This window comes from Physeter macrocephalus, chromosome 4 (genome assembly GCF_002837175.3).
Source record: "Physeter macrocephalus isolate SW-GA chromosome 4, ASM283717v5, whole genome shotgun sequence".
Lineage (NCBI taxonomy): Eukaryota > Metazoa > Chordata > Mammalia > Artiodactyla > Physeteridae > Physeter > Physeter macrocephalus.
Window position 1 is genome coordinate 97,685,596 of NC_041217.1, and position 22,547 is coordinate 97,708,142.

General features: G+C 36.4%; 1 protein-coding gene across 1 annotated transcript in view; it reads left to right on the forward strand.

Annotated features, from left to right (window-relative positions):
• DPYD (dihydropyrimidine dehydrogenase) overlaps positions 1–22,547 on the forward strand; it is an 840,387-nt gene that overhangs the window by 30,460 nt on the left and 787,380 nt on the right. Inside the window, exon 2 of the mRNA XM_024119602.3 lies at positions 9,575–9,685. Coding sequence (XP_023975370.1) covers positions 9,575–9,685 — 111 coding nt within the window. The remainder of the gene's footprint in view (positions 1–9,574; positions 9,686–22,547) is intronic.

The following is a 22,547-nucleotide window of genomic DNA, read 5'->3' on the forward strand; positions in this document are numbered from 1 at the left end:
CAGTGAGAGGCCCGCGTACCACAAAAAAAAAAAAAAAAGAAAAAGAAAAAAGTCATGGAGAGTTGAGAAGTAAACTGAAGCTTACAGCATAATAAAAAAAAAAGTTTTCAAAAGTTGCATTTTCTTGATTTTAAATCGTTGAACTCCCAAACTCACCACTCCCAAACTCATCCTTGCTTCACACTTATCCTTCTCAAATTCTTACTGACCCCCTCCTGGATCGGGTGGATCCCAGTTGGGTCCTTTCCTTGCCTGGTGCTGCTTGCACCAATTGAAGGGGAGCAGGTTCTGCAAAGCAGAACAGGAAACTTTATTTATTGATTAATGAATGAGGAAGGGAAAGCTCCGAGTTCTACTGAACCCTTCTCCCCTCAGGGAGGGAGGCGAGAAACTTTTAAGGGGTAACAGGTGAGTACGCCATCAGAATTTGGGAAAGGGGCGGCAATTTCCAGAAACAACCAGACCATGAGTAGTCTTTTGGGCTCCTTTGCACGCAGCACAAACTGTGTCTTGCAAAGTGCAAGCCCCCTCTTTGGACGGAGATCTTAGCATGGTAATGAGGCAAAGGCAACTCATGGACACTTTGGGTCTCGTCTGCGCAGGCGCTGCCCTTGTGGTTGGGCTGGAACCGGTTCAGGGCGGTTGACTGTCTTGGAGCTTTCTCGCTGGGGCTGGTTGAAAGGTTTTGCCTTAGTTTTTGTTAAGCAAGCGCAGCTCTGGGAATAGACTAGGGGATGGTGGGGCGGAAAAAAGGAAGAAAGTAGGTTAGTCTTTACACAGGTGTGGATCTCTTCCTCGTGGCAAAAAGAAAATGTATCTTATGATAATTCTTCATGTTAATAAAATCAAGAAATTAATAGATCACTTAAAAATAATTTTAGTTTTTATTTCTGATATAAATCACTTGCTAGCCCATATATGTTTCCTTTTAGCTGTTAACCATATAAATGAAGGGCAACTAGTCAATCCTTGATTTATTACGATTTTGTGAACCTGAAAATCATGCTACTTGCTCAATTTAGTTAATTAAAAAAAAAATCTAAACTCAGCCAAGGTCGTACTCTCTTCTTTCCCCTTAAATCTTGTTTTCTAGCTTTTCCGTTTGCTCTCCAGTATTGCTTTATTTTTAGCATGCTGGCGTACACTTAGCCTCTCTTGAACTAAAATGACCCTTAGTCTTGTAAACACAGCTCTTTTGAGAAACAATGTATCTTATACACAAAAGTTAATAGATTAAAGGTAAATTGTAATAGTTTTCATATTACTTAAAAAGACTCTCAAAGGCTGATTTTTGAGGCCAAAAAATTTCTGTAAAGCAAGTTTTGAGATAAAGTTACTAATTTTTCTTGACTATAAAAAAGTATAAATTCTAGAATATGAATTTTCTTAATTATCAGTGAACTGGTGAATATTTTTTGGTAATGTAATAATTCTCTTTAATTCTCTTCATGCATAATTTTGAGTTTCTGTGTATACATTCATATATATATATGCAACTCTTGCAAATGTAAGATACTATTTTAGCATGAATTTTTATAGTTATGCCTTTTCCAAATATTGGTTTTTATTTAAATATATAATGCAGAGATACTTTGCAATAATATATTAAATATAAAATAGTTTATAAAGTAGTGAATTTTTAAATAAAATGGGTATAGTACAGGTTCTCATCTTTTTTATGTTTTTGATACCACTTTATAAGGGTTTGCATGTGACACTTTGTTTTCAATTCCTGTAATGAAAATATATAAACAGTACATAACTAGGTATATATGCTATTCAAATGGTTAAAGGAATAAAGGAAGATACATAATTAATGGCTAATATTAATTTCTTTGTCAATATTGTTTTTATTTATTAAAATTTAAGCAATACCATGTAATATCTCTTTTGTTTATTCTGAAGTTTCTTCTTGTTAAAATAAAAGTGTAGACTCAATGTAGTACCACTGCAATTTTAAGAGAAAAATATCTTTTAAGTTAATGCCCAGGATTAACAACATTTGCATAGTTCCACAGGTAGTAGAATCCTTTCCATGGCTATTATGGACTGAATGTTTGTGTCCCCCTTAAATTTTATGTGTTGAAGGCCTAACTCTCAATATGATAGTATTTAGAGACAGGGCCTTCTCGGAACTGTGAGAAAGAAATGTCTATGAGATTCTTTTATAGCAGCCCAAGCTGACTAATACAGTGTCTAAGTCAGAATCAGTCACCACCTTTGGCATTCTCTGTTCTGTATTAAGAATTATGAAATTAATATCAGATGTATAAGTTATGGATCCTGTGTTTGAATTCTTAATCTTTTCTGAAAGACATAAAAAGACGTTTTTCAATTAGGAAGCACTTAGGTGCCTAATGTGTGGTGTGTATTCTGTAAGTGAAGGAGAGTGCATACTGGACCCTGCAAAGGCAGACAGCAGCTTCACGTGGCAGACCTTTGCTTGTTGAATAGGAGAGTGACATGATGAATGCAGTGTTTTAAGATACATAAACTATTTTATTTGTGTTAACTATTGGTTCAGTAGAAATAGATCAAATTTCCCAGGCATGGAATTCCCAGAATGAGTAGCATTCTGAAGGGGTTCATTCACTTCCAGTTGATGAGTTTATTGATGTTTTATAAATTCATCACTTTTGACTTGCCCTGTCTTTCTTGGGAAGGAAATGTAATGTGAGTTCACCTAAACATGTTGCAACCAAAGGTCCATGAGTTATATAGAGTTGTATGTATTATAAAATATCTACATTGCTATGTACGTGTACTGGATTTAAAAAATCTGTAATTGAATTTCATGACCCTTGCATTCTAATTTGTGAAGAGCATATTGCATTTTCAGGCAATGTGCCTTTGAAATTGCAGGCTTAGGGCAAAGATAAGTTTAGAGACCAATGATTTGGTTTCACCTGGGCTATATCTCTACTTACGGTCTCATTTATAGTTATCTTTTCACCTGTTGCCTTCATCTGTTTCTATATTCCTGTATGATTCATGTATACATATGTATTCAAAATTTAACAGTATAAGAATATAAATATAAATGGGTTGAGTGGAGTCTAAAATCTAGTCCCATCATGTACTAATTGATAACATGTATTAAGCACTTTCTGCATGCACCATTCTAAGTTTATATGTCATTTTATTTAATCCTCAGAACAACCCTATGGGGTAGGTACTATTACTAATGACCATTTTATAGTTGAAGAAGTAGAGGGACTGAGAGTTTAAATAACCAGCAAAAATAGTAGAGCTAAAATCTAAGCCCAAATTTAATCTGAAACACTATGCATATTGCTTAGTATTTAATACAATGAAAGTTGTAAAATTTAGGACTGATAGAGACTCCATCCTTCATCAATTATGTATTAACTGTAGTGAGTTAGTCATTGTGCATAAAGGAAAAAAATGTTCTTTGAATAGAGCTAGTAAAATGAAAAATATGGAAGATAAGTTATTTGGAAAGGTAGTCCAACCTAAAGGAAAAGAAATCTGAGCCTGGACAAAGAATGAAAGTGCATTAAGAATAATTAGATTTCTTGACCAGGACTGATTACCATGGATTTCCAAGGTTTTCAGACTTCAAGGTTATTTATATCTCAAGTGTGGGTGCAAGGTGCAAAATGGAGGCTGCATTCTCTCCTCTTCAGCTCCCAACCCAGCTGGAGTTCTGAGCTTATGCAGGAACCAAAGACACCTTTGTAAATTCCTAAGTTACTTCAACTTGCTTTATACTATGACTAGTGATAGACATAGGAAAGGGTAGGGTAATTGGCTGAGATTGGGGCCTGTAAGCAAGAGACTGTTAAGCAAATGAATACTGAAAAGTTCAGTTCTCCACTGATGAACATTTGTTAGATTGTTACCTGGATGAAGCAAGAGATACTTAGCAAAAGCATTAAGCAATAGTTGTTTCTGTTTTTCTGTTAGCTGAGAATATTTATAGAGGAAAAGAATGGCAGCACAGTACAATGTTTTGTTGAAATCAAGATAGTTATACCGAACTATGAAAAAATGAGAAAAGCATGTTTTAAATTTTATTTATTTTTTACCTGATGCAATGGAAAGTAGGAGACCGTTATAGAGAACTCAGGATAAGTTATCAGAGACAAAATTTAAGCATAATTTAAATAAGACAAAATCTAATTCATTAAGTTCAGCCTGTAAATCAAAAATGTTAGTGTATGTGTATTATGTTAATGGGTCAGTAAGCAATGACCAGTACTGAAGAGGAAACATTTGCTTATAATTTAAAATGCAAAGGATGAAGGGAGCTTAATGGTGCATTATGTTTGAATAATCGATATTGTGATATAAAACAAAGCTATGTGTTTAGAAAGAGAATATGTTGGCCAAGTGGTTTTCTGCAATTGGAATTCAAGCTCTCAGTACTCAGTTCCAGGATTTTTGGACTAAGACTTAATGCTTTTATTTGTGAAGTGAGGGCCTGTTATTGTAGTCAATATGGGCTCCTCTTTGTGTTCTCTATGGCAGTACAGAAGGATGCTCCTCAGATGCAGAATTCTAGTTTGTGTGTTGTGGCATTCCAGCTGCTTCCCAGAATAGCATTGACAGACAGCACAGTGACAACACATGCCTCTGATTTGATCTCATGTGTAAATCTGTCTCTGGATCATATTCTGTCGTTTTTTAACCTAAATAAAATTAGTACAATGAAATTTTCTCAAATTCTGTTTTTTGTCTTTAGAATCACCAGTACATTTTTATTGTGTTACTGAAAATGGGAAAGCCAAAGGCCAAATTCTTTTCATGGGAGAAAATCTCCCTTTATAAGCAGTATGCCTTATATCTGAAAGGGTTAATGGGCCTCTTATAGTGCTCAATTTATCCAGAGAGGGGACCCTGTGACCCTTTTAGGACCTGGCTTTGGTCATTTCTTAGGAAGAACACAATTTAGAACTCTCCTGTATTATTCTTACAGCTGCTTAGTTATTGATGATATTGACTTTTAGTTTTAAAAAGTCTTGCTTTGGAAAATTGTTTTTAACAGCTCTCAACCACTCATGTCTTGTATTTTTATTTTATATCACTTTTCATTTGGGATATTATTAAGTCAAATCCTTGGTAACCATTCTCCACAATCCAATTTATTTTTAGCCAAGATGCATTGAATTCAACTCACTGCCTTTTTGCAAAAGGTTAACCCAATATTTCATGTTGTGTTATACTTTCTACTTATGCTGTGTAAAAGAAAAGTTACTGTGATAAGCAGCCAATAAATTGCATTCAGAGTATTTATTCTCAAAGTTACATTACTGTGCCGACATAGATAAACATAATCATTTATCACAATATGGATTGTGGAAGTAAAAACTAAATGAAATACAGCCATGATTCTTGCATATTACCCAGTTTTTTTTCCTTTAAATGTTGGCCACAATAACTGCCTTTAAAAAATGTCATCTTTTTATTTATCAGTTTGAATTAATGTGTGAGATTAGTAATGGTTCAGGTTGAATAACTAAAACAAAACTGCATCTATTTTATAATAGAAAGTGTTTTCAACTTTTTTTGTATAAAAATGAGATTACTTATATTTTCTTTTTTTAAAATAAATTTATTTATTTTTGGCTGTATTGGGTCTTCGTTGCTGCTAGTGGGCTTTCTCTAGTTGCGGTGAGTGGGCTTCCCATTGTGGTGGCTTCTCTTGTTGCAGAGCACGGGCTCTAGGTGCACGGGCTTCAGTAGTTGTGGCACGCGGGCTCAATAGTGGTGGCTCGTGGGCTCTAGAGCGCAGACTCGGTAGTAGTGGGGCACGGGCGTAGTTGCTGCATGGCATGTGGGATCTTCCCAGACCAGGGCTCAAACCCGTGTCCCCTGCATTGGCAGGTGGATTCTTAACCACTGCGCCGCCAGGGGAGCCCACTTATGTTTTCTAATGTTGGCTCGTATTATTAGGTTGTTTTGGCATTATTTCATCGTAAGGAATACACTGTTTAAAACTTATAGCTCTATTGTTTGTTTGTTGTCCAGAACACAGACGTCTAAATTGATAGATTGAAGAAATATCATGTATATCATATATAGCAATTACTAAAAGTAATCTTCATTTATACTGGGATAATAAAATAAGTCCCAATGATGTTTATTAGAATGAATGCAGTACACAGTGAAATCCACTGAATGTAGAATATGTGTTTATTATTATTATTATTATTTGGTAACAGCCTTATTGAGATGTAATTCACATACTGTACAATTTACCTGTATAAAGTGTAGAATTCAAAGGTTTTAGTGTATTCATAGCTGTGCTGCTATCAATTTTCATCATCCCCAAAGAAACCATATACCCTTTAGCAGTAATGTTGCATTTGCCCCTAATCCCCCAGCCCCTGGCACCCACAGTCTACTTTCTGTCTCTATAGCTTTGCCTATTTTGGACATTGTGTATAAATAGAATCATACAATATGTGGTATTTTGTAACTGACCCTTCTCAGCACAATGTTTACTATGTGCATGTAAGCTGTTTGTGAATTTTCCAGATTTCTTTCTGTTATTGATATCTGTTTCCATTCCATTGTGGTTGGAGAACTACTTCGTATGATTTTAATCCTTTAAAATTTATTAAGGCTTGTTTTATGGACTAGCATCTGGTCTGTCATAGAGAATGTTTTCTGTACACTTGAGAAGAATGTATATTCTGTTGTTGGGTGGAGTGTGGTTATAGATATCTATAGGTCTAGTTGGTTTACAGTATACTTCAAATCTATTTCCTTTTTGTTCTTCTGCCTTCAGTATAGGATTCTTGGTTGACAATTTTTTTCTTTTAGTACCTTGTAAATGTTATCTTACTACTTTCAGACATTTATTGTTCCTGATGAGAAGTCAACCGTTAAACTTATTGGAGTTCCCTTGTACATATGAGTATTTTTCTCTTGCTGCTTTCAAGATTTTCTCTTTGGTGTTGACTTTTAGCATTTTTTACCAATGTGCCGATGTGTGGATCTTTTTGCGTTTATCCTACTTCAAATTTCTTGAGCTTATTGGATATATACTTTAATGTTTTTTTCTGTCTTTTTTTAAAATCAAAAATTTAGTCATTGTTCTCATATTTTTTTCTCCTTTCTTTCCTCTCCTTCTGATATCCTGCTACAATATTTTGGGGTACTTAATGGTGTACCACACATCTTTAAGGCTCTGTTAATTTTTTTAAAAATTATTTTTTCTCTTTGTTTGTTGGATTGCATAATCTCTCTTGAGTTCTTTTAAAATTTGCTGATTCTTTCTTCTGCAAGTTAAAATATACTATTGAGCCCCTCTAGCAAATTTTTCATTTCAGTTATTGTAGTTTATTATCTCCAGAATTTTTAAAATAATTTCTATCTCTGTATGAATATTCTCTGATGAGATATTGTTACTATACCTTCCTTATAATGGTTGCTTTGAAGTTTTTATTAAATCTTATACCTGGAACCTCTGAAAGGCAGTTTCTGTTAATCTGCTTTTTTTCTTGCATGGATCACATAATCCTGCTTCTTTGAACGTCTTGTAATTTTTTTTTTTTATTAAAAGCTGAACATTTCAGATAATATAGCAATTCGGGATACTAATTTCCTTCTCCCCCACCCCAGTGATGGGGGCTTGTTGTTGTTTGCATATTTGTTTAGTGATTTGATGGACTACTTTAGGGAAGTCTATTTCCCCCAAGGTGTGAACCTCCAATAGCACTCATGTAGGGTGAAGTCGTGGGTGTGTGTCCAGTAACTCTGGGATGACGGGTTTTAGTGGGACTCTCTGTGTCTTCTCTTTGGATTTCTTTGTTAAACTATCCACCTCTGTTGGTATCCCAGCCAGCTCTTAGTCTCTATTGATTGCTAGTTGATTGCTCTGCTGTTTTTGACAATGCCCTGGCATATAAATTGCTCCACAGTGTGATTCAGTTAAATTTGGGCCCCTTTGCAGGGGTAGTTTTCAGGTGAGTCTTTGCAGCTTCTTGTGGCTGTACAGGAGCTGTTAGCTATTTCTTTCTGGTAAACTGTCTGCCTTATGCTTTACTTTATTGCTCTCTTGAAGCTACCAGTTTTGTCTTAATTGTTTGGCATCAAAATCTTTATTGTTTTTGAGACTACCCTTAGGCTTGAACTTCCTATGTATTAATTCAAATAAAGTCAGTTCTTCTGGGGAGCGCCGTCTGTTCTTATGGCCTACCTCTCTCTGGGAAAAATCTCTGAGCCACAGCTCCAGATCTAGGGGGGGTGGTTACAGTGGCCTGCTTCTCACAGAGTGACACTCCTGCTTTTATGAGCAGGGCCCTGGTATAGGCAGTAACCTCTGATCTCAGTTTGCTTCTCATGGTTTGCTAACTCTAAACCATGAGTGAGTTGAGATGATGGTGATCAGAACCCCATTGTTACTGGTATGTTTGCTCCTGAAGTAGAGCCTCTGCTCTATGAGTGGGGGCTGGGTGAAGCAAAGGAGCTCCTGACTTCTTAGCTGCACTTTCTGGCATTTAGTTGCTGCATAGCTGGTAGAGTAGGGAGAGGGGATGAGAAATGTTAATGTCCTGCCTCTCTCTGGGAGACACCACAGCCTCAGCTAGAGGCTGGGGGCGGAGGGAGCTCTGTGTTCTTGGCTGTACTCACCTGAGGTAGAATTTCTGTCAGGCTGAACTGGGAACGTGGAGGCTGGGGGCAGACTGCACTTCAAATACCACAGACCCTCGCCATTCTTACCAAGTTTTAGTAGATTTTTCCTGAATAAATGTTTCTTCATTTGCTCTTTGGCTTTACGACAATTTCTGGAGATTTCAAAGGATTCTTAGTTTTACTAATTTTTATCAGTTATATTATTCTGCTGGGGAGTTGATCTGCAGAGGTCCTCATGTGATTGTTCTGGAAGACCCCTAGTGGTTATGTTTTAAAGCATTGCTTAAGACAGGGCTTTGGAATTAATTCTTTATTCAGTTACTCAGGTGCTGCTTTACATGTGTGGTTAGAAAGGTTTTCTCTTCTACTTTATACCTCACAAAGTCACAGTAAAATATGTAGATTTCATCTTTGGATGAATTCAAATGTAAGCCCAACACTCAGAAGAACTGAGTTCTGATTCATTCCCTTCCACATATTAATTGTGAGATCTTGAACAGGTTACTTAACCACCCTGAATTTATTTGATCATCCAAGATTTTGGAATAATAGTAGCTGTTTGTAAGTTAAATTAAATAATACATTTGAAAGCAATTGGTAAAACTGTAAAAACTTAAAGTAGAGAGTATTATTACTACTTTAAATCAAATCTGGAATGAAGTGCCTCTCTTTTCATTCTCATGTAAGAATACTAATTATAAAATTTATCTTAAAGAGTTATTTGTTATATTTCACATGTTTTTGAACTCCATATTATCATTAATAAATATTTTTATAAAGTCAGCTGGGATATCACCTAGTAAATGATTACTTTAGGTAAGTTTGTTGTGGAATTACAATAGTAGAAGGGAAAAACAGCATTTTTAATATATGTCTTTGGGGTATGTGTGGGGAATCTTAAAATAAAATTTGATTTTTTAAAATGCCAACATATTTACACATGCTTATACTTTGTTTATACTGTCTTCAGAGTATCCTGGCTTTAAATCCTCGAACACAATCTCATGCAACTCTGCATTCCACTTTGGCCAAGAAATTAGCCAAGAAACATTGGAAGAGAAATCCTGATAAGAACTGCTTTGTAAGTACCACTGATACATGAGTTCATGCTGAAAATTATGTCATTCTATACAGTGTAAGACCAGATTTTATATGTAGTTAGAAACATAATTAAATATGTGTAAAGTACAGCTGTGATTTTTTTCTTATTTTAAATATTTTATATTTGAATAATCTGAAAAGTGTGTTTAATTTTGATGCTTAAAAAATCTATTGAGGGCTTCCCTGGTGGCGCAGTGGTTGAGAGTCCGCCTGCCTATGCAGGGGACACGGGTTCGTGCCCCGGTCCGGGAGGATCCCACATGCCGCGGAGCGGCTGGGCCCATGAGCCATGGCCGTTGAGCCTGCGCGTCCGGAGCCTGTGCTCCGCAACAGGAGAGCCCACAACAGTGAGAGGCCTGCATACCACAAAAAAAAAAAAAAAAAAAAAAAAAAAAAATCTATTGAAATAGTTTAAAATCATATAAATTTAGTTTGGTGCCAAAATTTATTTTCTTAAAAATCTGTAAAAACCTCTTAAAATCATTTTGTAATGACACAATGATACAGAAGAGTTTCAAAGTTATAAATATAATTCAGTTGAGCAAGGGTATACTAATATATACAAACTGTTGTAAAATATGCTTTGGGGGAACATTTGAACATTAGGTATTCAATATGAACATCTCATAGTTCCAGGTGAGGTATAGGTGCAAAAATCTGAGATTACTGATTGCTAGAATGTTATTTAATTGGGCCCATGAAATGATTACTGGGCTGGGATTGTTAGGCCATAAATGAGGATTAAGTACAACCTTGAAGGCAATTTTAAAATTCTGTCTTAGAGGGTATACATCTTTAAGTTTGGGAAAGCAATTTCCGTTTTACCTGATTTCCCAAAATTAATTTCTCCAAAATTAATTTTCTCAAAGTAACTAGTGAGCTAATTAATAGTATTAGCTTATTTAACATTAGCTCTTTTGGTACCTTGTGTATATGTTCTGTTTAATACAATGATTTTAATTTATTTTTATGCACTTCTTTCCTACATATAAATTCTTCGAGGACAGGAATTGAGGGTATGTACTTATGTGCATTTGTTTTTATCTGATTTTTAATCTTTCTGTCACTGACCAACCAGCAAAGTTTTTTGAGTAAAAAAAGAGAAATAGAAATACAGAGAAACAACATGACTTGAGATGATAACACAGCCACTTACTAGCAGATCTGGATTTGAAATTCAGTTTTCCTTGCTCTGACTTTGTGAGCTTTGCATTCTACGATGACATTTCTAGTAGAGGTCTCTGGAAGGACACTGATGTGGTCCAAATTAGATCAAGGAATAGATCAACTATCAGTCATGTTCCTGTATAATGATGTGAACAATTGAAGGACACTGAAAAAAGAATCACGTAATTTTCAAACTTAGAATGCCTTTAAAGATTATCAAGTCTAACTCTCATTTTAAATGTGATCCAGATAAATTAGATTAAATTAGATAAATTCTCTAAGGTCCCCTTTACAGATTATTAAGCTGTTTATTTAGAAAGAGAGGCTTTCTCTATTATTATTATTGTTGTTATTTTATAAAAATTAGCATTTTCATTCCATAATGTTAACCTGTAAACTGAGTGGTGTATATTGGGTTGGCCAAAAAGTTCATTGGGGTTTTTTCCATAAGGTGTTAACAGAAGACTCGGACAAACTTTTAGGCCAGTCCAATATTATCATATTTTTTGTAATTGGCAAAGATACAGTGAGAAGTGTTTTTCTCCATTAAATATATATTGGCACAAATTCCTAGAAAAGCAATTTGACAGTATCTTTGGCAATATCTTTGACAATATTTGTTAATACCTGTGTTAGTTTGCTAGGGCTGCCATAACGAAGTACCACAGACTGGGTGGCCTAAAGAACAGTTTATTTTCTCAGTGCTCTGGAGGCTAGGAATCTGAGATCAAGGTGTCAGCAGGGGCGATTTATTCTGAGGCCTCTCTCTAGATAGCAGCTGGCTGTCTTTTCTCTGTGTCTTCACATGGTCTTCACTCTGTACTTGTCCAGATTTCCTCTTACAATGACACCAATATCTCAGATAAGATCCACTCTGATGACCTCATTTTAATTACCTTTTTAAAGGCTGTCTCCAGATGTCTCCAAATACAGTTACATTCTGAGTTACTGGGGGTTAGGACTTCAATAAATTAATTTGAGGGGATATACATACAGTTCAGTACATAATAATACCTTTAAATTATTAAACACTTACACCCAGTAATTCATCTCCTAGTAAACTATCCTAAGGAAAGAATTAGGAATGTAGGTAAATAATTAAATAGAAAGAAGATCATCCCAAGATTATTTGTAGAGAAAAATGTGGGGGAAAAAACCTACTGAATTCCAACCATTGGGTTATGGTTAAGTAAATTAGGGCAGATCTATTCGGTGGTAAATTGTGCAACCATTAAAATTACTTTTGAAATAATTAATAATCTGAAAAAATACTTAACAAACTATGTTATATGAACAAGGCACGAAACAGCACTGTATTTAAGAATGATTGTATGCACTTTTACACAACCACACTTATATACATATTCACAAGGAAAAAAAGAAAAAAATGAAATGTTAATAGTAATTATATTTGTTTTCTTAGCACTTTTGTATATTTCAAATTTTCTATAATGAGCAAGTGTTAGAGGAAAAATAAAAGCTTTAAATATATGTTAAAATAATCTCAATTTATAACAGCAGATATATTGCTCTGGATGTAAACCATTTTGAAAACTCTATGTGATACACTGGATTAATAAAGAACAGTGAAATAACATTCCTAAGGGGAAATATGGAGCTAGAGTTGAAAGTTATCCTCAGTGTCATTAAAGAATGCATTTTTTTTCCTTTTCATGATTGTTCTCTTTGTGCATGAAGAATTGAATAAAAGTATCACCACAAGATATGATTTATTTTTTAATTGATAAGTTTTCATACTTGAGTTTTCTAATCACTCATCTAAACTAAAAAGCCTTATAGGTAAAACAAACATAAGAAGATTCTGAAAGGTGAAGAGAAGGCCAGCCAGCTAGGGATATGGACCTGAAACATGACACAGTGATGAGTTCCCTGGCTTTTCTTTTTTCTGCCTTGGAGCTGAAGAAATTGGAAAACCAGAAATGCTAACTGATACACACACACATGTACATGCACACACACACACACATACACATACACACATGTACACAGATCTCAACAAAGTCTCCTCTCTCTAGCCAAAATACCAGGAAAGGAACAGTCTAGCAACAGAAGACTTTTCAACAGTAACTGCTTTAATCTAGCCAAACACAACAAAAAAAATTGTGACCTCATCCTGATGCATTCATAAAGGCCGAGTGGGAGCCTAGACTTCCATCTTGTGATGAGAGGATGAGATGCTCCAATCCTTCTGCTGGGTGAAAGAGTAGGGAGTCAGGACTTTCATACCCACTAGCTAGCTGGTAACCAAGGCAGCCCACATCCCCAGTGACCCTCTGTGGTGTCAGTGGTGAGACCACTGAACTTCTACCCCTATCAAGAAGAGAAGAAATGGGGTGAGGCTGAAAAATACCCCAAAAGGAAATAATAGCTAAAAACTTTCCAAATTTAACAAGAGACATAAATCTACAGATTCAAAAGCCTCTGTGAAACACAAAGGAATCCATAGCAAGATGTATCATAATTAACCTTCTGAGAACTAAAAAGAAAGACAGTATCTTAGAAGAAGCCAGCCCGCTTGCCTCAAGGTAAGGACAGCTCTTATGGGCAGTTGTGCTCCAGATCCTTGCCCTGTAGCTTTGATTAAAACTAGACACTATCACTGACAAATGCTTGCTCAGCATTTTTTTTTTTTCCCTACCCTGCTTCACCCCTCCTGTATTGGTATTTCCTGAAGAGCACTCACTCCATAATCACGTGAACCCAAATCCCTGTCTCAAATTTTGCTTTTAGGGAAAATGAACTTTAAATTGCTAAATTAAGAGCCAAATCTTGGCCTGTATCAGCAGTACTTGACATAGGCAGTCACTCTCTTCTTCCTGAAATATTTTTTTCACTTGACTACCAGGACATCAGACTCCCTGGTGTTCTTCTTTCCTTATTGGTATCTCCTTCTCACTTGGCGTATTTGTTCGTTATTCCTCATCTTCTCACCCTTAAATATCAGAGTGCCCAGGGCTCAGATCTTTCTTTCTCTCTTTAGAGACTCACCAAGTTGGTGATCACATTTTGTCTCCTCATTTTAAATACCATATATAGACAGATGACTGCTGCATTTATATCTCTTGCCTGGACCACTTTCTTAAATTCTAGTCCTCTATAACCAAGTACCTAATGAATACCTCCACTTGAATGTCTAATCGCCATTTCAGTGTACACATACTGAAAATCCAAATTATGATCTTACCTCCAAAATGTATTATTCCTGGAGTCATGTCCATCCACCCTTTCTCTGAGAGCAAAATACTGAGTCCTCGATTTTGTTATTTCTCTCACCTTCCATACCTAAGTAGAAGATCCTTTTGGCTTCAAATATATCTAGAATCTGATTATTTGTCACCACTTCTACCACTACCAACCTTTCTAAGCCATCACCATTATCTTTCATCTCGATTTTTTCGGTTGCTTTGTAATGGTTTCCATGCTTATGCCCTTTCCTGGTAGAGTCTCTTCATAAAAATTCATCTGAGAAATCCTTTTAATATTCCAGTGCTCAGAATCTTTCAGTGGTTTTCCAGCTTACTTGGAGTTTGCATAATTTCCCTTGTACAGTTGTCACCTCAGCAAGGTTTCTCCAGCCACCCTATTTAAAACTCTAACCTGCCACCCTACCAAGCTCTCTTTAGACTTACTTGATTAACTTTTTTTATAGCACTCATCACTGATATACTCTTTTTTTTTGCTCACTGATTTGTTTATTGTCATTTTTTTTCCACTAGTATGTAAAATCCAGGAGGGCAGGGATTTCTGTTTTGTTCATCATGTTTTGTTTCTTAAGCTATGTCCCCAGCTTCATGAACCCTTGGTGCTCACTAAAGATCTGTTGAATGAATATGACCCCTCTTTTACATAGTCCTTACATACTAGATATAAGGATCACATATTTTCTTGTATAGTGCTATACAGTTTCCAGAGTACCTTTGTGTATTGCATTTGATTTTTACCATGATGTGAATGGACAACCCAGATTTGTTTCCTCATTATACTGATCTGTTTCCTCATTTTACTGACTATGCTGAAAATGTTAAATTATTTACTTAAACTCATTGAAATTACTTAGTGTTGGAGCCATGTCTAGAATTCTGGTTATCTGAATCTAGTGTGTCCTTTCCAGTGTATTACCTGGCCTCCTTAAAAAACACGAATAAGATGATTAGAAAAGAGATACGTTAAAGTTAAGGAAAATGTAGATTGTAGTGGTGGTCACATTTGTGACCAGTAATCTTACACCATTTCTGAAGGCAGCCAAAGAGCTCATTTTGAACCAACTCCCCAACTACCAAATAGAAAGGCTTTATTTATTTGTGTTTATTTTGTTTTATTTTCTAATGATTTTGCTTTGGCTTTACAATTCTCTGTTTCGGTTTGACTCAGATAATTACTGCCTTATCATTCTTAGCATATCTGCATTGGGGCTGTGGTTTGGGTTTATTCGGGTAGAGTCCTCTCTGTCTCTCTCTCTTTCCACTTTGGTCCTTGAAGCAACAGTATGTTAGGCACTGTATTGAATGCCACTCAAAGGTGAATAAAATATGCAAAATAAGTAGTCTAAAATTGTCTATTAAATTAAATCACATTTAGTTTTAATAAACAAATATTTATAGGCTTTTTAGAAAATAGGCATCTGTTTTGGCCTGTAGAAGTACCCTAAGAATGGCAATTCTGAAATTTTTTACCCAGGAATTTCTTTCCTTGCCAAGTTAATACCATTCTAGTAATAATTAGAAATTCTGAATTCAGTAGGGAATTTAAACTGGCAAATGTGTTTTTACTGGTTAATGAAGCACGAAACAGTTATTTCCAGTATCTTTTAAGCAGGTGTTCCATAACTACTGTTTATTTTTGCCATTTTTGAAAATGTTGAACTGTCTTAATTACATAAATATTTTGTGCTCATTTTCCGTTAGCAATTTTTAAAGAGCAGAAATCGTTACAAATCAGAAAACTTATCCTGGGTGAAAATAAAAAGGAAAGGCAATTAAATACAGCCAATTATTTGACATGTTTTGAGAATTTTAGCTAATTTGTTTTAAACACATGGCACGTAGTAGGTGCTCAAAGTAAAATAATACAAATACAAATAAACCATAATGTATATTAAGAATTTGCTGACTGCAGTTATATTTCAAAGTGCTTGCTATGAAGTAACTCTTTTTAGCCTCAGAACCACCTTGTGAGGTAGGTATTATATTTTATCTGCATTCACAGATGAGGGAAGCTTAAGAAACCTGTCTAAGGGTCCACAACTAAATGGTAGAACTAGAGGCTGAATCCATGCAGTCTGGTACCAGAGCTCTTTAAGTAGACTATTTAAAATAAGTAAATAAAAATAAATCACTGAACTTTTTTCTTCTAGGAAGTGACTAAAGTAATAGGTTTGGGTAATCTTTTTTTTTTTTTCCCTGGGTGAGCTTCACAATCTTAGCCACTACTTTGTTTCTACATTTATTGCCTGTTTACAATGGGCCAGGCATTGTGCCGCTTAGCACTCTGGAATAAAAATGAACATGATATAGGCCCTGCCAAGAACGTCTCACATTCTTTAGAAGAAGACAGAAATATCAACATATAGTCCCCTTTCAAAGGACGAACCCTGAAGGAATTTTAATCATCAGTATGAGTTGGTCAGATTTGCCTTAAGATGAATCAGTCTAACTTTCAGTGTAGGAGATGGGTTCAACGAGAAAGATGGGAGGCCAGGTCTCTGGGACCGATGTGCAAGGCTGGAAGACAAATCATGAAGACCAGGGGTGGGGGGCATGTAGGAGAGAGGATAAGCTTGAATATATTTAGGAGGTGTCTTAGTCTGTTTGGGCTGCTATAACAAAAATATCACAGACTGGGTGGCTTAAACAACAAACATTTATTTCTTATACTTTTGGAGGCTGGGAAGTCCAAGATCGAGGCACCGGAAGATTTAGTATCTGGTGAGGGCCTGCTTCCTCATTCATAGATGGCTTTTTGCTGTACCCTCACGTGGCAGAAGGGATGAGAGAGCTCTCTTGGAGCCTCTTTTATAAGCACTAATCCCATTCATGAGGGCTCTACCCTCATAACCTAAAAGCCTGGAAAAGGCCCCACCTCCTAATACCATCACGATGAGTTAGGATTTCAGCATGTGAACTTTGACAGGACACAAACATTTAGTCCATAACAGGAGGTAAAATAAATATGACTTGGGAGTTGACTTTATGTGTATACTTAATTGTTCATAGGATAAATTGAGAGACATCGTGAATTCAGTTTGGGATCTTTTGAGTTTCTTGTACCTGTGGGTCATCCTGTTTAGTTTAAAGGTTGAAGCTCAGTAACAGGGTCAGGAATGCAGATGAAGAGTTTTGAATAATAAGAATATATGTGGGTAATTAAAAGCCTGTGGGCAGAGTTACCCAGGAAGGGTGTGTGGAGTGGGAAGAGTATGGAGGTTAGACTTTGGGCAGGGATTAGGGAGAGGGGAGTTAGACACTGGCCTCTGGTGAAAAGTGTAAAGGAGGCACCAAAAGACTCAATAATCAAGGTAAATAATACAAAAATATAAATCATACAAAATATGTAAATAATACAAAAAATACATAAAATGTGTATATGGAAGCACACTTCTTTCCTTTTGCCTCAGGCTCCGTCCATTGTGGTTCAGCTTGGCACTGAGCACCAGGCAAGGGCAGGCAGAGATGAGAATTTAGCCAAGAAGTGCTATGATGGGTGAGATGAGAACCAGAGGAGTGTAGTGGGAGAGTTCCTACAAAGGAGGCGAGATCAGTGTGCTTTTCCTCTAATACCCGATTACCGAATGTGGCTATTTTTTGTACTTTGGAAATTATCCTTCTAGCTTGCCTTATCTGCTGAGTCCATTTTTCCCTCTCAATTTTACATGACTATTAAAAGATGAAATCCACATAGTTAATAAAGTTATTAGTCAACCCATCTCATTCAGAAAGGGAAGGTGGAAGCTTGGATCCCCAGCTACTTGGCTCTGTTAAACTTGACATAGAATGCAGGTCCCAATATTGGTACATATCAAATTCACAATATGAATTTTTATTTTTAAGTTCCAAAATTAAATGAGCTTTTGACCAGATTCACAGTAAGAAAGCAATCCTGTTCTGCCTTGACCTCTTCTTACACCATAGTCTAAAACAACTTCTCAAGCTTGAGCTTGCTTTCCTGATTGCTGACAATAGCTTTCTTCCAAAAATAGACTCAGTGCCTGAAGGAGTTTCTGGAATTAAAAAAATAACCAAAACCAAGATTCTTTACAACTCAATGCCTTCTTCAATAGTTGAAAAATACATGGTTTGTATACATAATACAAATATCAGACTAGAAACTCAGGCATGCAGGAAATAAAACCTCCTTTATTTTCCTATAACTGAACTTAATTTTTATTTTGAACTTCTCTAAGAGTAGAAGTTTAGTCACTGTCACTTTCAGAATTCTCTTTTCCCTGTTTGTCCCCCCACTCCCCCTTATTTCTCTGAGCTAATATATGAGTTTCTGGGGATTTGGTGGCAAGTGTGATAGGTGAGCTGAGCCCTGCTGATTCTTTATGACATCTTTCTTCTAATAACCATCACGGGGAATGTGGAGTCATCCTTCATTCCCATTCACCAGGTCCCTTCCTGTCCCTCACCTCTCTTCTACTTTGAAGTCACTCTTGAACACATGACAATCATTCTAATGTTCTTCTCAACACAGGGGCTTGGGGAACTTCACGGTTTAGTCACCTTTTCCTAGGGCTTCATTTAGTTAGTGGGTGACAGGTTCTCCAAGCTCATGATTTCCACGCACCTGGCTAGGGTTTGTCCTTCCCCCTGTGTCCAGCCTGAGGAACTGAGCTTCTTTCTCTGGATCGACCATTATTCCTGGACCCTTCCCTTTCCTTTTGATCCTCATTTTGTTTTTCCATTCTTAAAATATTTATATCGTTTAGATGGGAAGGTAAGAGTGGAGGATAAAATTTGCTTTTAACTCATCACACATATCCTCCTGAATCCACACTGTCAATCACCCAAGTTCTTTCAGTTTCCTTGAAAACTTGACTTCTGAAATCCGAAGTCTCACAGAAAATCTTTGTGTCGCTGCTTTCTGCACTTACATTCTTCTCTTTAAGAAATGAAAACCAGTGGCTTAGCTGCCTAACATATGTAAACTTTAGGAGGAAGGAGACAAAAATTCCAGTAAAACATCCCCTATCCCACAAGGTCTCATTTTGAATTTGGATTTAACAGAATCGGTGAGTATCTCCCATCCTTCATCCAGCAGAGTATCAAATGAGGTCTGTTGGGGTGGGAAGTTAGGGTAGGGTAAGTTCCTACTTTGGGTCAGAGAGACTAAGAAAGAAGGGCTAGGCCAGGCAAAGACATTTAGAACCCTGTGTTGGGAAGCTGAGATAGTACTTGCAGGACTCTGAGAGTGAGTGTCTCCTTAAATTTTGTGACATAGATACCTCACTTACATCACCATAGTACTGACCCTGAAAACTGCTGCCAACCAAAGGCTTGCACTGTGCCGGAGGTACCAGCATGCCTTGGGACCCAGCAATGTCCCCATAAGTGTTTAAACTTGGGTAGCCACTGCCAACCTGCAGCAGGGACTCAAATGGATTTGGATGGCACAGGTGGCCCCAGAAATCCTAGCTGGCTCACTGGGTGGGCTTCCCTGGTCCTTACGTTAATTTCCCAGTAATGCTACTGCATATATTATCGGATTTTTTGGAATCATTAATCTGGTATGGTGTCACCATTTCTATTAAGAATAGTTATCCTGCTGCATTTGTTGAGAACATTGTAATGGATTAGAAAAATAAGTTTGTTTTTAAATAAGTATATTTTAAGTGATCTTTATTGGACAATCTCTTCCATACTTCTAACAAAGGTTAGAAGTTATTACTGTATAAATTTAGTAATTAACTTTATGTTTGTGTTAGGATAGACATTAACTAGAAAAAACTAATCCTTTAAAGAAAATGCAAGTTTAAAAGTTCAGCAGAGGGAAAATTTTACAGAGTTAAAATGTACTGTGAAATGTGACTACCTAAAATCCTGTTGTCAGAATATACAACTTTAAGAAGAACAGGGATTCTGAGCCTCAACTCTTGCTGCGTGGTCATTTAGACATATGTAAACCATGTAATTTTGAAATTGGGATGGAGTCTTCAGTCATATGAATTTTGACACATAACCAGTATTTATTTTAATATAGCAGCATACTGCTTATGGGAAGGGCATTTTTGGTAGAAGTCTTAAAGTCTAGTTACGAATTTCTAAAGGAGAATTTTGGGCAATCTTAATTTCTTTTAAGAATACAAAGTATACTCTGAATCTCTACTTAAAATATGAAATCATTGATTGGTTTCCATTGTCTATATATGAATTATGAACTCCAAAGAGCATCTTTTGAACATTTTTGGGCATTGATCCAATGGCTAGAAATAAGGTACTTTTTGTAGCATTGACCTCTCTTAGATAATTAATATATTGCATCACATTTTTCCATATTTATACAACACTGATCTTGGTTGGCCTCGGTCTGCAGCAGCTTGAAGCAGGGTTTCTGTTCCTGGCCAGAGATTAAGGTTGGGTCATGGTAGTGAGAGCACCGAATTCTAGCCACTAGACCAGTGGTCAGTGACAAGGCCCTAGCCCTTCGGCTTTGCAGAAAAGAATTCCCACAAAGACGGAAAGCAGTGAAACAAGTGAAGTGTTTATTAGGAGAAAAAAAGAGTACAGTACGTGTTAATAGACACATGGGCGGACACAGAGAGAGGGTTGCGCCGTCGTGGTAGTTTAAATTGCTTTTATGGGGCATTTCTTCCAGGTTTCCTTTGGCCAATCATTTTGATTTGCCTGGCTCAGAGTCCATATTTGGTATGTCTCAGGATCCTCCCGTGTGTGCACGCATCCTCAGCCAAGATGGATTCCACTAAAGAGACCTATGGGTAGCTTGGCATAACTCCCCTTTTGACCTCCAAGGAGCTTTCTGGTCGGGAAGGTCTCCTTGACTTTGAGAATGAGAAATATATGGTCTCTTATCTTCTATCTGGGCAGGGCCCAGCCTCCTCTCTCGATTGTCCTGCTGTTCTCATCTTGGAGTATCCACAGGGGACAAACTCCAATTGCTTACCCTGGGTGGGGCCCATCTACCTCCTGCCTCAACACTACTATAGATAAATTATTTTACTAAATATTCATAGTATATTTGCTTGAAATGTGAGTTGTACAGTTTAATTAATTACCAAATATTAATGGAAGGCCAAATATGTGCCAACCACTATGAAAAGTGGGGAAAGGGACAGATGCTTTTCCTGCGCTGACAGGTTACAGTCATTCGAACAGGCATTAAACTCATTCACAACCAAGTGTTGTGAGTATTGCCATCCATGGGACTTATAGCTGAAGTATGTAACCTAGTCTCAGGATTTAGCGTTAGAAAACAGAAAATTCTGTTTTCTCTCTGAGAAAACAGAATTTAAGTTGAAAATGTAGATGAAGGAAGGAAAGAAGAAGAAGGATCCCACCAGAGTACAGACTATATATTGCAGACACTTAAGATGAAGGGGAGGATATTGAACTAACGATATTGATACTTTAACAATTTTAGTGCTGCATGGCTGTGTAGAATACGGGGGGAAGTACCAAGTGATAAGACAGAAGAGATCAGAGGGGAGTAGTACAAGTAACAATAATAGTAATTATATTAATAATTACATTTATTGAAAAGTTCTGTACTCTGATTCTTTCATTGAGAGAACTGCATGCCATCTCATTAAGAAAGCACACTCTGCTACCTGCTAGAATTTGGAATTTTGCCATATATTAGGTTCTGTCTTTGAAAGTATGTGTTTTCTTGGCACTTTATTGCACACATAGAATTAGAATAGTATTGTCAGAGATTTATTCTCCAGGCAAAATATGTAATAAAATGTTAATTGACTAAAAAGAAGAAAAGTGTTAACTCTTGATTTCCTGAGGCTGTTACAAGAAAGCTTTGCTTTAATTATTTATTTCAGTCTGATCACAACTTTCTCCACGTCCATGTGACACACTAATTAAACTCGTTTGTAATTGTCAGCCGTCAGCCCTGTTACTTTTATTTTGCTCCTCTTTAGTTTGAAATTTTATAATAGTTAAGTGGGAGTGAAATTTTATAGTAGTTAAGTGGCAGTTCTGGTTGTTTTTTGTAACCAACTTTATTGTTAATTAGAATGGAGTGTAGTTATCAAGTCAGGGTTTAAACTGAACTGGAAAAAACTTTCCTCTGCGTAAGGTGTGTTTCAGTTAGCTTTATTAGCAAAAGAAAGAAATCTTTCCCTTTAAAACTAGCTGCCTTACCTTTGAGATTGGCTTTTATGAAAGAAGACAGTGGAACCTGAAGGGATGACCGATCAGCAGAAAGGTTGGTTTAAGAGTGAGTTACAGAGATAAACTAATTGGGTTCAATTATTGGTTCTGCCATTTACTACCTATGTGCCCTTGAGTAAATTCCTTAATCTCTTCCTGCCTCCATTTCCTCTTCTGTAAAATGAGGGTAATAATAGCATCTACCTGATATAGTTGTTGTTAGGCTTAAATGAGTCAATTTGCATACTATACTTAAAACACTTCCTGGCATATATATAATCCTCTATAACTGTCATTGTTTAGCATTGATGGGTTGAT